Raw genomic sequence first — 16,631 nt, 5'->3', positions numbered from 1 at the left:
GCCATCTAGACAGGGGAAGGCCCATGGATTTAGTCTACCTGGATTTTGCAAAGGCATTCGATAAAGTCCGCCAGAGCGCTTACTCTACAAGTTGAGGTCTGCAGGTGTGGACCATAAGCTTTGTTCTTGGGTTAAAAACTGGTTACATGGGCGTGTCCAAAGGTAATACATAATAATGTGTACCGAGACTGGTCTGGAGTGGTAAGTGGGGTGCCCCAGGGTTCTGTCTTGCGAACAATTCTATTCAATTTATTCAAAAATTATATAGAGGATGGGATAAATAGTTCAATCTCAATTTTTGTAGATGGCACAACAACCGATTCCTGACCAGCCGCCGCAGTTTTACTGCGGCAGGTTGGCTCCCCTGTGCAAAACCACGTAGCTATACGTTGGCTCGCGGGGTCTGGATAGCAGGCGTGCGTGTGCCCCCACTGCACAGCGGGGGTGCCAATGCTCGTGGCTGACAGTCGTGATGACTGCTGGCCACAAGCGGTCATGAGCTGGAAACAGAACAGGGACAAGTGTATGTAAACACACACTTCCCTGTATTGTTCTGACAGGAGTGACAGATCGTGTGTTCCTATTAGCTAGGCTCCACGATCTGTTGTTCCTGTAGTTAGTCCCTCCCTTCAGTTAGAATCACCTCCCAGAGAACACAGTTAACCCCTTCACCACCCCCTATTGTTAGCCCCTTCGCTGCCAGTGGTTCCAAAAATGTGTCAAAATTGTCCGATGTGTCCGCCATAATGTCGCAGTCACGATAAAAATTGCAGATCACCACCATTACTAGTAAAAAATGATATACATCTATCCCCTATTTTGTAGACACTATAACTTTTGTGAAAACTAATCAATATACACTTATTGTGATTTTTTTTTACCAGAAATATGTTGAATACATATTGGCCTAAACTGAGAAAAAAAATATTTTTTATATATTTTTGGGGGATATTTATTATGGCAAAAAGTTAAAAATAATGCGACCACCAAAAAAAAAAAAAAAACACCAAAAGAAAGCTCTATAAAAATGGACGTCAATTTTGTTTGGATACAACTTTGCACGACCACGCAATTTTCACCTAAAGCGACGCAGTACAGAATGCTCTGGTCAGGAAAGGGGTAAATCCTTCTGGGGCTTAAGTGGTTAAAGGAGAAGTGTAGTGAAAGCTATACTTTTTGGCTATACTTCTATGGATCATGGGAGTGCAGTTAGGTTAATGTCACAGACTCTGAAAAGATCCCAACCTTATGGTCAGTATCTGCCCAGAAGCCTGAACTAGCAGCTGCTTCAGCCTCTCAACGAACCACTGAGAGCCTGAGCCAGCTGCTCTTGCCCCCTTCACAGCCCGGAACTCCAGTAAGGGCTGGAGGGCCAGAGAGGAGAACCAGTGATGAATAGCCACTGGCTCTTTGCAGGCTGAAGACCGAGAGCTAAGCAATCAGTGGTGTTTGATCGCTCAGTTCTCGGTCTTAGAGGCGGCAGGGGGCAGCTACAGCTGGGATTAATGCTTCATCCATCTAGGCAAGTGTGATTATTTATTTTTTTATAATCCCATATTTTTCTTTTAAGTTATATCTGGTTATTTATAGTTTTTTTGTGCTCCAAGTGGGCCACCTGAAGTCTGCCAGCTGCTGACCTTTCAAATGACTAAGCTCTAATGTCTAATGTCTAGCTCCAGTGCATAACAATGTCAAATAAAAAAGTCCTGTAATTGTTTTGTTATTTGACAATGTTGGGCATCTCAGGGGCTGAGAGACACCGTGGAAGGTGAGGTGATTAACAGGACACTTTCAGGTTACCTTTGACCCCTGACACTCAAGCTGATGTGATGGGGCAGAGGTCCGTAAAGATAAATAACGCTAAATAAAAGGGTAAATAATTGTTCATAAATACTTTCTGCATAATAATAACAGTTTTAGACTCACTATTCACATTTTGCATAATTCCGGTTATTAGTTCCCCTTACCATAGGAATATTAGCATTTTAATTTGCATGTAGATAATCAACATATAATCATAACAAGGAACTCCTTTACCCGAATCCTGCTTGAAAAAGAGGCATCTATTAACTAAAAGAGAGTCATTTGAAATGTTTACTCACCAGCTTCTTACACCAAGCGCAGTGTGCCCCAGATTGGATACATTCCTGGCAGGTGTTTGCTCTAGTCTTAGTGCATACTTGTGCATGGGCTAGAACACAAAGTCAATGCATTAGATTCGTTTTCTAGACTCATTAATGGGTGTACATTTTCTATACATGGAGACTTGAGAGAATAATGTAATACAATTAAAAATACAAGATCTGGTGGTACTTTGCTTTCCAAAAACCATACACTTTGTACATTTATTTTTCCTATAACATGAATCTAGTTGTTCTCCTACAGTGTGTCATAAGTCATTTTGCCTTTGACCAACTCAAAAATTTTATATCCCACTTTAAAGCGTATCTATGGTCAAAATGTAAAATCATGTATTCATTTCCACATTGTATTTCAGATATTTCTACTCCTAATAATCAAACAAGATTTTTATTTTTTGTATTTTTTTATTTTGTTGTTTAAAGAGGAAGTAAAGGCAGGCAAAGAAAAAAAAAAACAAGGCAAAGTATAGCATACTAGTTCGTTATGAATAACTTACCTGAAATGGAAGATCCCAAAGCGACCCTCGTTCTTCTCCTCCATTGCTGCCATCTATCCCGGAGTGACTTCCGGGTATCGCGGCTCCAGTGCTGTGACTGGCCGGAGCCACGATGATGTCATTCCCACGCGAATGGAGCCGCCACTAACGGCATGGTTGCCTTTAGCAGCGGCATGCTCAGTGCGCATGCGCACCGCTGTCTACGACACATGGGCCGTAGACATTGATGACAGTCTTTTGCAAATATCTCCTAAACTGTGTAGGTTTAGGAGATATTTGTTGCACCTACAGGTAAGCCTTAATCTACACTTATCTATAGGTAAAAGTGGTTTCAGAGGGTTTACAACCACTTTAATAGGTCTTTATTAAATTTTAAAGTATATACAGTATATACAGAGAGTAAGCAAGAGGTAATTGGGTCCCATGGAGACCAAAAGTAACAATAATATAACATAGTAACTGGATTGCAAGGCTTAATATTGTAAGTACAACATAAAAAACATCCAAATCAATATTTGGGATGGGGGGGAGCAGATAGAGCGGGTGGGGGGGGGGGGTGGAGGGGAGTATAGGAGGTCTGGGGTGGGGGAGGGGAGTTAGAGAATGAAGCTATGGCTGGGCTGGGAAGGGGTGGAAGAAGGGAGCAAGGAGAAAGAAAGGGAATGAAGAAAGGTAAGAAGGAGGTAAGAAGAGAGCCATGGAAAAATAAGGCGCTGGAGTCATTAGGGAGCATAACATCATGGAGGGAGAGATGATACATATGCTTGCGAGCGATTAGTCTCTCGATGTCACATTGAATATTCCTGTCTAGGACCAGTAGCGGCTAGTGGTAACTTTTTTTTGGGGGGGGGCAGCCAACCGTGCAACCTCCCCCCCCCGTCTCAGCCAATGAGGAGGAAGAGACCAGGGAGAACCCTTGTTATCGTGCACATGACTGGATCGAGATGGGGCTCGGGTAAGTATTAGGGGGTAGAAAGACACTCCTGCGCACAAAACACTCCTGCGCACAAGTGAGTTACAAGGTGGACTAAAGTTCGTAGTGGATAGTGCCTCAGGCCTTACCCTCAGAAGAAAAAAAAAAGAGAAACATGTTAGGTGGTCTGGGAGGGTTTGCTTCTGCAGACAGAAGGTTTTTTACCTTCATGCAAAGAATGCACAAAGGTAAAAGAAAAAAAACCCTTGAGCCTTTACAACCATTTTAAATCTGTGGTACCTATTTACTATGTCCTGTGTGTAGGTAGAGCTGTGTCACACATTTCACAGAGCCTGCCTTCTAAACTACAGAGGTGCTGAGAGGAGGAGTTTCAGAGGGTGAAGTCATTACAGGAAGTACTGCTTGCAGGCATTAAGGCACTATGGGATATGCAGTCCTTAGAAATTGAAAGTAAACAGCAGAGGAAAAGCTGCAAAAGCACTCACAACAAGGATATTTTTCTAGTAAACTTATATTGGATTCTCAAAAATAACTATTGTTTTATTGCTATTTCAATTATGATGTTATAAAATAAAGTAACCAGTACTGTAATGCACTGGTTAAATAACTGTAAGGTCCATCAGTGCTCAGTGACAGTTAACAGACCAACCATAGACCACTTGGGAAGAAAAACAAAAAGAGGCATAACTTATGGTTTTCAGACCAGACCACGCTGACCCTCTTTTGTAAATTTTGGAGTAGCCTGTAGGGAAGGATACATTATGTTTAAGTCCCTGGAACCCAACACAAGACATTTTGGCATGACCCTTCAGGTGCCAAGAATGACCCTATAGAAAAACCATATACACCTTCAACTATCACCCAACACCAAAACGTATGGCCCTTAAACTCAAATTGAGTTTACCCCTAACCCCAACACTTACCCTACTTTTTTTCCACTTTTTGTAAATTATCACATCCTCTGTTCTCAGCTGCATAAGAGCTGGGGGGAGGAGACGCAGCAACACACTGAGCTTGCCAGTGAATGGCTGTGCAGCGGGCACGTGTCAGGAGTAGAGATGAGCCAAACACCCCCCTGGTTCGGTTTGCAGCAGAACATGCGAACAGGCAAAAAATTGGTGTGAACACCTTTAAAGTCTATGGGACGAGAACGTGAAAAATTAAAAGTGCTAATTTTAAAGGCTAATATGACAATTATTTCCATAAAAAGTGTTTGGGGACCCGGGTCCTGCCTCAGGGGACATGTATCAATTCAAAAAAAGTTTTAAAAACAGGGTGGGAGCAGTGATTTTAATAATGCTTAAAGTGAAACAATAAAAATGAAATATGCCTTTATATATCATGCCTGGGGGGGGGTTTCCTTAATATGCCTGCAAAGTAGCACATATTTCCCATGTTTATACCACAGCAAAATTACATTTCTAAAGGAAAAAATGTAATTGAAAACTGCTTGCGGCTGTAATGTATTGTCGGATCCCGGCAATATTGATAAAAATACCAAATATACACCGAAAAAATGGCGTGGATGCCCCCCCAAAAAAATTTCATACCAGGCCTTTCAGGTCTGGTATGTATATTGCGGGGAACCCCGCAACAAAATGTAAAAAAAAAAATTCTCAGGGGTCCCCCAGGCACTGTATACTCTATAGTATAGCAGTATATATACTATATGGCCTGCCCTTTATACTCTGCATAAAAACTGGACCTTAGGTGTTGGTGGTACCAGAACACTGTAAGCCCGCACAGTTACTCTTGTTGGGCACAAGAATGGGCCCTGCTGTGAAACATTATATCAAAAATTGTAATTACATGCCCCTGCTAAACAGGGGCAGAAAAATTGTGCCTTTGGTGTTGGTGGCACCAGAACAATGTAAGCTCTCATAGTTACTCTTGTTGGGCGCAGTAACTGGCCCTGCTGTGAAATATTATATCAAAAAATGCAATTACATGCCCATGTTAAACAGGGGCAGAAAAAATGGGCCTTAGGTTTTGGTGGAGCCAGAACATTGTAACCCCTCACAGTTACTCTTGTTGGGCACAGGAACGAGCCTTGCTTAACTATTATTTCAAAAATAGTAATTACATGCTCATGTTAAACAGGGGCAGAAAAATAAGGCCTTGGGTGGTGGTGCCACAACACTGTAACCCCTCACAGATACTCTTGTTTGGTGCAGGAACGGGCCCTGCTGTGAAATATTACATTAAAAATTTGAATTACATGCCCCTGTTAAACAGGGGCAGAAAAAATGGGCCTTGGGTGGTGGTGGGGGTGCCACAACACTGTAACCCCTCACAGATAATCTTGTTGGGTGCAGGAATGGGCCTTGCTGTGAAATATTACATCAGAAACTTGAATTACATGCCCCTGTTAAACAGGGGCAGGAAAATTGGGCCTTGGGTGGTGGTGCCCTAAACCAAAAATATTGTTGGAAGCTAGCATGAGTAAGAATGAGGAGGAATAGGATAGTCAGTATAGGCAGTCTTCAAGGGATCCAAGATACATAGCAAATTCAATCAGTTACATCAGTATCAGGTGCTTCATAGCTGCTGATCCAAGACTGATTCATTTTTATGAATGTGAGCCTATCAACTGAGTCTGTGGACAGGCGCACTCTTTGATACATTACAATCCCTCCAGCAGCACTGAATGTGCAGGACAGGCCAAAAGCTCAATTGCATATTGAGCAAAATCTGGTCAGTGGTCCATCTTCAAGACCCAGTAACCCAGTGGATGCTCTGTTGGAAAGGTCTCCAAGTCTGCTCTTGCCCCTAGATATTCCTGCACCATACAATGCAGACACTGGCGATGGTTGCTTGAACCGATCAGACCTAGGCGCTGAGGACTTAAAAATAGTTCAAAGGCATCGGTCAGCTGACCACCTTCTCCACCGCTCTTCCCCTGACTGAATGAAGCCTCAGCAACACGTTGTCCAGCACCAGGAAATGGTAACCTCCCAGGGTCTGGAAATGCGTTACACAAACCTTTCTTAAAGGCCACCTGAAGATGTTTCATCCTCTGCTCCCTCTGCAAAGGCAGGATGAGTTCTGCAACTTTACCCTTGTAATGTGGATCAAGAAGGGTTGCCAGCCAGTAATGATCCCTCTCCTTGATACCACGAATCCTTGGGTCCTTTCTCAGGTTTTATAGAATCAGGGAGGCCATAAAGTGCAAGTTTGTAGAGGCATTTTATTCTGAGTCCTCTGGGTCACTAAGGATCACATTATCCGTAACTACCTCCTCCAAGCCACGTACAACTCCTTGGGTTTCTGGGGACTGAAAACCATCCATTGAAGACTGCTGCTGTTATCCGCTACATCCATGCTGACACAATCATCTTCCTCCCTTTTCTTCTTCCTGTGTGTTTGGCGGGCCCGCAGGAATGCTATCTGGATAAAAGAGGCCTTGAGAGGAAAGGAAGTCCTCCTCTTCCTCCCGCTGTTCTGCCTCAAGTGTCATGTCCATGATTCCACAAAGCATGTGCTCCAGCAGGAAGACTAGAGGGACAGTGTCACTGATGCATGCAATGTCGCTACTCACCATCCTTGTTGCCTCCTAAAATGGTATCAGGACAGTGCATGCATCCTGGGTTAGTAGCCACTGGTATAGCAAAAAGAAGCCAAGCTCCCCTGACCCTGTCCTGGTGCCATACTCGCACAGGTACTCATTGATGGCCCTCTTCTGTGTGTGCAGCCACTGCATCATTGCCAACATTGAGTTTCACCTTGTGGGCATGTCAAAAATGAGGTGGATGGTGGGCAGGTTGCATTCCCTTTGAATGTCAGCCAGCTGAGCACTGGCATTGTATGACCGGCGGAAATGACCACAGACTTTTCTGGCCTGCCTCAGGAGATCTTGTAAGCCTGGGTACCTGCTCAAGAACCACTGCACCACCAAATTCAGGATGTGTGCCAAACATGGAGTATATATATATACACACACACACACACATATATATTTATCTCAAATCCACTGCCACTAACTGAATAACCTGCCTGCTTAATCTAACTCAAGCTATCTCTCTGTCCACGCCGACAACATTACACATGGCCCCCATGTAAGCAGCCTTATATAGTGTGGGGCAAGGGCTTAGTCATCCTGAGCCATGATTGGCCAAAGGCACTGACAGGAACACCAGGGATTTCACACAATGGATGCAATAAAAATAGAACAGGATACTTTCTCATACAAGTACATGGTACAGCAGGCACATATCAGGAATATGAAATGTTGGGGTAACAAACGATTTAAGGCTGGCCATACATTAAAAAAAACATTTGTACAATATCCCTAGATTAATCAAACCATATGATATGAGGTCAAACCTAAGCACTTTCAATTCATATGCAATCAGACACTACATACATAGTTGAAGGTAAATCTGAAGGAAACTGAATAAGAAAATTGTATAATGTATGGCCAGCACTGTAACACCCCAGAAAATTAACCCATAAAACATAAGCAATCATAACTCTTACTTTAATCCTTGAAATCCTCAACCCTTTAACACCCAATCAAAGTTTACAATTAACAATTGACCTAGTTCTAAAGTTTAACCTTACATATTCCAACATAATCATTAACCTAACCTATACATTTACATCTCCTGACTCCCGGCCACTGGTATATCATCCAGTGTGCAAGTGTGTGAGGGGCATACAGGCCCAGAGGAAAGGGGGTCCAACTGTGCCCTGTCACACACTGCACACTGTTCAATCCAATCAATCCCCAGCAGGACCGATTCCCTGTGGCTCCCCTGCAGATGACAGCTTCTCCTCATCTCCCCTCCTGCTATCTCCATGGGGAGCCACAGGGAATTTAACTTTTAAAATAGATCCCCCCACTCTGACCCCATCCTGGAGTGGCCCCTACCACAGCTGGATTCCTTTCCTCCCCCTCCCTCTGACTTCAGCTGCTGCTGGGGAAGATCAGTGGCAGGATAGCGAGCAGGGGGGAAGGGTTGGTAGATATGTCATCTTTACCAATCCTTTTCCTGAACGATTGCTCCTGTGTTCATTCATCATTAAAGCATAGTAAACAGTGTTTAAAAAAAATATTAAAAATAACATTGTAAAAAATTACAAAAAAGAAACAGTAAGGCCTCCTTGACATAAGGCAAAATACAGTGTACACTCATGCAAGGCCATTTTTGCTTGCATGAAGAATACACAGGTGTTCCATGCAGACAATCCTATTGATGTCAATTGGGACGCAGCAGCTGCATTGACACCGCTGCTGCTCCCAATATAACTCACACTGTCTGCATTCAGGGCTATGCACACGCACAGATGTCAGATCGTGAGCAGCACCTATGTCCATGCAGCCACTGAGTACCAGTAAACATGAATGGGAGTGCCTGCATGAGGAATCCATGTTTTAGAAAACTCTGAAAGCTGTGAGTGAAAAATGATAACCTTCAGATTGTTATACTAGATTACTTATTTACAGTTTTGCACACCTTTGTTTTTCACCGGTTTACAAAAAAAAGGTGCAATTTAAAACGTACAAATATGTGTTATTTATTAATGCAATATAATTTAAAATTTTATGTTTAGTAGGAATTTAGGCAACATTTTGTGTTTGTGTCTACTTACAATAATTTTAGTGTATTTTTAGTAAAAATATTTGTTGATAAACAAATGTAAAATCCTGGCTCCTTCACTCTATATATGTTGTACATTACATAGTCCTGACCAAAGTGTTCATTATTTGCTGGTTTTATTCAAGTTCTTCTTTAAGGTAGGCTCAGTCATTCAAAAATGATATTTTTTGTGTGCAGAAAAGCATATGTAAATTAAAGTTTTTCATTTTTTTAAATGATCCTTTGTCCTGATGTTTATGTGTGTCTGCGAGACTGTCAGTTGTGGTACAGTAATAAGGAGTGCTTTGTTGGTACAAGCACTATGGAATATGTGTAGAGTATATACAGGGACTAAGCTCAGGTTCTGTTTAATCATTCCCCTTTAAGTCATTACCAATGTGCAACCTGACCATGACCACTATTATGCACGTGTCAGAGCTGGGCTCTGCAGGCTGGCTGCTTAGCTGTCGTCTACTTGCCAGCTCCTATCTCGGTTTTTCGATGGACCCAAAGAAACTTTCAGCAGTCCTACAGTGGCCCAAACCTGTGGGTTTACATCTTCTGCAGCGTTTTCTTGGCTTTGCCAACTATTATCGGAATTTTATTTGTAACTTCTCGTCTCTGGTCAAACCCTGACTGATATGACCAGAAAGAACGGTAACCCCCAGATTTGGTCTCTGGGGTCCATTAAGGCCTTTGAGAGTCTCAAGGCTGCCTTTGTTTCTGCTCCTGTGATGGGAAACATCCTGATACTATGTTACCTTTTATCCTTGAGGTTGATGCTTTTGAGACTAAAGTTGGCGCCCTTCTGTCTCAACGTTCTACCTCTGAGAGACCTATGCATCCTTGTGGCTACTTTTCCAAGAAATTGTCACCTGCGGAGTGCAATTATGAGATTGAGGACAGAGAGCTGTTAGCGATCATTTTAGACATCTCCTCAAAGGTACCACTGTGCCGGTTCTCATTCTTACTGACCATAAGAATCGCACATTCTTGTCTGAGGCTTTTCTTGTCAAGTTTCAATTACATTGTCTCATTCTTACCTGGTACTAAGAATGTAAGGGCTGACACTTTGTCACTACAATTTTCTTCCACTTCCAAGATGGAGTCAGTTCCAGTTCCTGTGATTCCTCCTGATTGTATTCTGGCTACAATTCGTACCAGTCTCACTTCTCCTTTGGGTGAAAAAATTCTTGCTGCTCAGGTCCATGCGCCTTCTGAGAAACCTTGTGACTGCTGCTTTGTCCCAGAGAGTGTGACAGACTCAACCAGGACAGAAGCTTTTGGAGGGGACTGAATGCTGGCCTCTGATTCATGGTTTCTGACAGTGCGCCATGCTCACATTTTGTCACACTGTTTGGACCTTTTCCTTGTAAAGCCAAGCTGATTACTTGTTATAGGCATTGTTAATTTTAACATATTATTATTTATATTTTTAAATATCAATTCTTTACTCTGTCAGTACATTTTCCATGTTCTGTCAGTAAAAACAAAATTGTGAAGGGTTGGCAATTCTGTTGGGAAGGTGCTGAGTGAAAGCATTCTTTGCATTAAGGTTAAAAACCTTCTTCCCTCCAAGCACCTCCCCCCTTCTACTCTGAGCCCAATGTCGATCCAGTGATGTGCACAAGAGCAGCAGCTCACTTGGCTCCCTCCCTCTTTATAGGCCCAGAGACAGCAGATCCTGCTACTGTCAATTACAGCCAATGTAAAGGGAGGGGGGCAGCTTGCAATGGGGCACTCGTGGGGGGGGGGGGATGCCAGGAGCTCCAGTGGGGAACCCAAGAAGGTTGGATCAGGTCTGCTGTGCAAAACTTATTGCACAGGGTAGGTAAGTATAACATGTTTGTCATGTGGATTTTAAAAAGTTGGAGCATTTCCAATCCTAACATTAACCTGCACCCCAAAACTAAATTATTACCTGACCTATCTGGCCCTTAGTTACCTTAGTATAACAGGCTACAAATGGTGCTTCTTCATTGTGGAATCTTAAACTGCAGCAGCTAAAACTCAGGGTTCCTGTGGGTGGGGGCATTTATGGATTCCCCTTAAGGCTGTGTTCACATCTAGGCATTGCTATTTTACAGGCGCTTTTCAGGCATTTTTTGGGCGTTTTTGCAGCTTTTATTGTATAGGCTTTTTGAAGTTGACGAGACACCAATGAAAAGCAGTAAAAATGCCTGTAATCAACCAAAAAATTAGGCTCATGTACTTTTGTGAGCGCTGGGCATTTTGCTTAAGGCGACAGAACACTGAAATGTGAATAGGGATGTAAACTAATGGGATTTGTCTTGCTGGCGTTTTTAGAGCTGAGGCTTAGAGCAGAAAAACGCCCAAAACCGCCTAGATGTGAACGGAGCCTAATGGTAATCTTCTGCATGAATATGGTTATGATGAAACATATTGGTGTTAACATATAACTACCCATTATTCCTATTATTATTATTTTAGTTTATTGGTACTGCAAAATAAATCCATGATTAAATAAAAAACTGTATTTCAGGTATAGTAGGTAGTTTCTGCAACTGTTGTGAAATGGGGTGCAGTGAAATAGCAGCAGCTATATTTATACCTTAACTAAATGAATCACAGTGTATAGCTTCAAGTTATCCAAAGTTGATTACATAGCTAGGGAATTAAATTTAAAATTTGTATAATATGGGACTACAGCAAAATCTGTCATAAGGAACGTATCTAAGAAAACACTGGAATCTAAATGCTGAAATACTGGAATCTAAATATGCAGAGATTATTACATATACATTACCTAACCAGCGCTAGACAAAATTTACATCTAAGCTTGTACTGGCTTGCCAAGGCACGCCTGCTTTTGTCATAAACTTATATTGCCTTACTTCTTATTAACCAGCATAAAACTCAGGAGCTTATTTTGTGCTGTGAATCATCTGTTGACATTCATTAAGTGTTTGGCAGTTTAAATCTAATTTGCAACAAACGTAGATAACCCATTTTTCAAACAGAAAAGCAGGTATTGGCAGAGAAGGGCAAGAAGAAGACACAAGTGTGGGCTGAAAGCCAGATCTGCCAATGGCTAAATACTTTACGGTAATACAAAACACTTGAGTTCCAATGGTACTTCAAAGTATGACTCCTTTTAATTTAAGTGCTATTGCACACAGCAAAATTTTACATTTTAGAAGAACCATATTCCTTCTCCTAAGAGCAGCAAATGATTATAATTTAAAATGCAGACATTTTCCATTACTCTCAGTGGTGTTATCTCTGCCTGATGACAGCTTGAAAGCTGATCCTAAAACAGTGAACATCCCCAGTAACCAAAATTCTCAAAATCCTAATGTATAAAGGCTGGACACAGGGTCACAATTCTTTGCTCCAACTAAGTATTTCCCTGTCAGGTGGCAAGCCTTAATCGAAAAAACTCTATCTGACTACAAAATAAGGGCATAAAAGTATATGTAAACCCAACAGTTCATATTCCTGATATGCGTCTTCTGTACCACATACTCAGGGGCAGCAGGAGGGGGTGGCTAGGGGGGGCTGAAGCCCTGAATGCGACCTAGAAAAGCCCAGAGAGTCTCAGGAAGGCACCGTCCAACTGTTAGCCCCGAGCACTGCCAGCCACCACCCAGTGCGGCCGAGTGCGGCCGAGTGTGGGCGAGTGCGGCCGAGTGACATGGTTCCTGCCTTCTGGAGCTATGATGGACGTCCCACTGGTCCAATGCCAGGACCGCGGGAAGTGTGACGTCCATCATAGGTACTGCAGGCTCCAGAAGGTGGGAATTACAATGCCGTGGTGCCACATCACTGAGATGCCCGCTCCCCGCTCTGAGAGATCAGGGCAACGGAGGAGAGATTGGGTGAGATGTGCCAGTGACTGCACCAATGATTGTAGAAGAGGAGATGAGAATAACCAGAAGAGGAGCCCGCCGGGCTGTGCAGATGACCTGAGCTGTGCTGGGGGCGGATGGCAGAGTGACTGCTGTGACACATGATGGGCACACTGCACACCACACACTGTGGCTGAGGCTGAACTGAACTGCAGGACACCTGGATACATGAAGTCTGTCTCCTTGTCAGGTAGGTGAGGTCAGTGTATTTATGTTAGGTAGGTGTATGTATGTTAGGTAGGTCATACCTACCCCACCACTGCTGCCTCTCTCTGAACCCCCCACCACTGCTGCCTCTGTCTGACCTCCCCACCACTGCTGCCTCTGTCTGGACACCCATTCTGTTTGAACCCCCCCCCCACCACCGCTTCCTCTATCTTCTGCTGATTCGGGCAGACCTACTTCAGCCCAGACTGACTCTTCCTCCAAGGAACCAGATGTGTCTGGCGAGCTTGCAGACACCGCAATGGAAGTGTTAGTTCCCGCTGCCATCATTCCTCCCAAGACACCCACAGTGACCGATAGTCCGGAACAGGTGGTGCCAGTAACCTCTTTTCCTGCTACGGAGACTCAAGCATCTACCTTGGCTACTACCTCAGGTGTCGCATATGCGGAGGGACATGGATGAAGCAGGGTGAAAGATCTCAGATCCTTCCCCAGCAGCGCCTGAAGCCGGTAAGTGAAGAGAGAAGGGAGAATGTGCGGGATGCATAAAGTGACTGCTGTACAAAGTAGCCATCATGCATCAAGCCTCGAAAATTTGTACTTCCTCTTGTTTGCTTCCCCACCTTAAGGGAAGAAGTGTTCCACTGTTGACGGAACCGTTAAAACCACAACGCCGTATGAATCTTATGGATAAGTTGTTTACATTGAAATGCAATAAAGAACCAGGGATTAAAAGGCCCCATTGTTACCTGATTCCATGCTCATTTGTTGAACTAATGCAAATAATGTCAGTCATACCAAAGGGTCCACAATCATTTTGTCACTACGGTGAACACCAAGGGAGAGATCTTGATCTTACCCGATTCCAGGTACTACAGGTAACTGTCATGAATAAACAAATGTCACCTCTCTTTGTGCATTACAAATGTGCACTTGTGGAGTTAAAGAACGCTCTGCTGAAGTCGCTTCACGTCTCTGCACTAAGTTCTTTGCTAGTAGTGAACATTCCAGATGTCAGAAACCATGAATCAGACCAAGAGAGAAGTGCATTAAAAATCACACTTTAATAGTTAAAAATTATAATAGTAAAAAGGTAAACAGAGTAAACGTAGTCAAAACATAGCCAGAGTTTGGTAACCGGAACAGATAGTCAGACAAGCCTGGACGTCAGAGAGCCAGGGATCAATGTACTTCAGGACAAGTCAGGAAATCAGGTAACCGGAGAATCAGCACAGTGGAACAGCAAGCAGGATCAGGTACCAGAAGGGACATCAGCCAAGAAAGTCTTTAACAGGTACACGGGAGAGTCTCTGGATGTGTTGACAAGGCAAAGGCAGAGAGGATCTGGACCGAACAGCTTAAGTAACCAGCAGGACTTCACGAGCAGGATATCATCATCAGGTGAGTCACTGTGGCAAGATTGGAGCTGGCAATTAACCGACGGCTGAGTGGCCTGCTCTGAGAAGGAAGGGCTGAGCCCAGCCCTGACAACAGAAAGCTGTGCTGCCAGTATGGTGCTGGACTGAATGCTGCTGACCGTTACATGGAGTGATCACCTGAGCCACATTGGCTAAAACTGAGGTTGTTGGGGTGTTCCACCCTGAAGAATGATCTGTGACTTTCAGCAGATTGTTGTTTGCAAATAATGAAGAACGTTTACTTGACTTCGGCTGTCATGTGGACAGATTAATGATATCTTTGCAAGGGGACCTGTGTCCTGAAATGTGGCCCCTTGCACCATGGCCTGGCTGCTTATTGCCTAAAATGCAGTCATTTCCTTCTGCCTGGAGTTGACTTTAAAGAAAAAAGGGAACTGCTGGAAAATATTGTCCACTCTAAGACCTCTTTCACACCAGGGCGTTTTGCAGGCTCTATAGCGTTAGAAATAGCGCCTGCAAAACGCCCTAAAGAAGCTGCACCATTGTCTGTAGTGTGAAAGCCCGAGGGCTTTCACACTACAGCGGTGCGCTGGCAGGACGTCAGAAAAAAGTCCTGCTAGCAGCTTCTTTGGAGCGGTGAAGGAGCGGTGTGTTTACCGCTCCTTCACCGCTGCTCCCCATTGAAATCAATGGGGCAGCGCTGTAATCCCGCCGGCAAAACGCGTATTGCCTGCGGTTTTAACCCTTTCGCGGCCGCTAGCGGGGAGTAAAAGCTCCCTGCTAGCGGCCGAAATGCGCCGCAAATCCGCTGCAAATCCGGCGGTAAAACGCCGCTAAAAATAGCGCCGTTTTACCGCCCACGCTATCAGCGGTGTGGTGTGAAAGGGGTCTTAGTGAAATTTATGGACTGAGACATGCCATGGGCACTGGGTGTGTAGTTAGTTAGACTAGGCAGTGATAAAGGAGAAAATGCCTATTTTCTTCAAATAATGGACTCACCTATGTATCAGGACTGTAACTTGATAAACCCATTGCTGAAGTTCTATGTTGATTAGGAAAGGGGGTGGCATTCTAAGCGAGAATGGGGCCTCTTTTCATTATGTAAATAATGTAGACATTTTATAGGATTTGTTTACACTGGCATGCTGTCCTCGGTCGAGGACTATTTCAAGTCACTGTGTACATATTGCACTACGTTATTATAGGATAGGATGCATTTTCATTGTTTTAATCTCTCTATTTCAGGTGTTGCTGTGTCTGTGCATCTTCCTTGACTAAAGAGAGACAGGGATCTAACCTGCCGTCAACACTAACTTACTTCCATATTATCACTGTACATATATTTTAGATAGATAGTGAGAAATCAAGGTTGTTGCCTAAGCCTGCCTTTAAAATTGTACATAAATATTTTTGATACTTTATTGTCCTATATGAGTTATCATAGTTTTTGTACATAACTATTTGACATCTACGTTTATTCAAGTGGTACACCACACGTATGTTTTATATTTCTATACTGTTTTATTGTTAACCCTTTCCTGTTTTCCGTTTTCCCCACCCATCACAGTTTTTGCCAAGACATTCACCCTCAGGGTTGAGGGCTGAAAATGTATTTTTCTGCAATCTCCGAGATGTCGTTTTTTTGGGCAGGTGGAGGATGTAGCACCCTAGAGTTTAGGCAGGGTTACTCCTCACAAATGCACTTGCCAGGAGAAGTTATCCTGGTTGATTGTTAGAGATCTGTTGATTGCTCCCTAAGTTTGGCCTTGTTGCACTTGTCTCTTCTACCACTAGGTGGCTGGGGACTTGGTGGTACTAGATATGAGAAGGGCAACTCAAGGTCAGGTTATGGGTATGTGGTGTATCTCAGTCAATGAGTTGGTTTTCTTAAATCCCTTAGTCTGCTCGGAGATCCTATATATTTAGGTGATCTAGGTTCTGTGTCACCTGGACGGCTGTCTAGGTAGACATGTGTTGTGTTGCCCTGGGCTGCTAGGCCAGAGATTGGGCCTATACCAGGGGCATCTGGCTGCTAGGCTGTCTGAGGGCCTATCCAGAAGCAAGAGA

The 16,631-nt window shown here is 43.6% G+C and overlaps 1 protein-coding gene and 1 long non-coding RNA gene across 4 annotated transcripts in view; both read right to left on the bottom strand.

Moving 5' to 3' along the window:
• LOC143924221 (uncharacterized) overlaps positions 1-16,631 on the bottom strand; it is a 292,570-nt gene that overhangs the window by 68,865 nt on the left and 207,074 nt on the right. The gene's annotated exons all lie outside the window — the stretch shown is intronic.
• ITGB2 (integrin subunit beta 2) overlaps positions 1-16,631 on the bottom strand; it is a 172,700-nt gene that overhangs the window by 68,865 nt on the left and 87,204 nt on the right. For all 3 annotated transcript variants that reach the window (XM_077448407.1, XM_077448408.1, XM_077448409.1), the window contains exon 3: positions 2,103-2,191. In XM_077448407.1, the coding sequence (XP_077304533.1) occupies positions 2,103-2,191 (89 nt within the window). The remainder of the gene's footprint in view (positions 1-2,102; positions 2,192-16,631) is intronic.

Source organism: Lithobates pipiens, unplaced genomic scaffold (assembly GCF_037356315.1).
Source record: "Lithobates pipiens isolate NorthernLeopardFrog02 unplaced genomic scaffold, aLitPip1_a1.2 Scaffold_22, whole genome shotgun sequence".
Lineage (NCBI taxonomy): Eukaryota > Metazoa > Chordata > Amphibia > Anura > Ranidae > Lithobates > Lithobates pipiens.
Note: the sequence above shows the minus strand (reverse complement) of the source record. Positions and strands in the feature narration are given on the sequence as shown.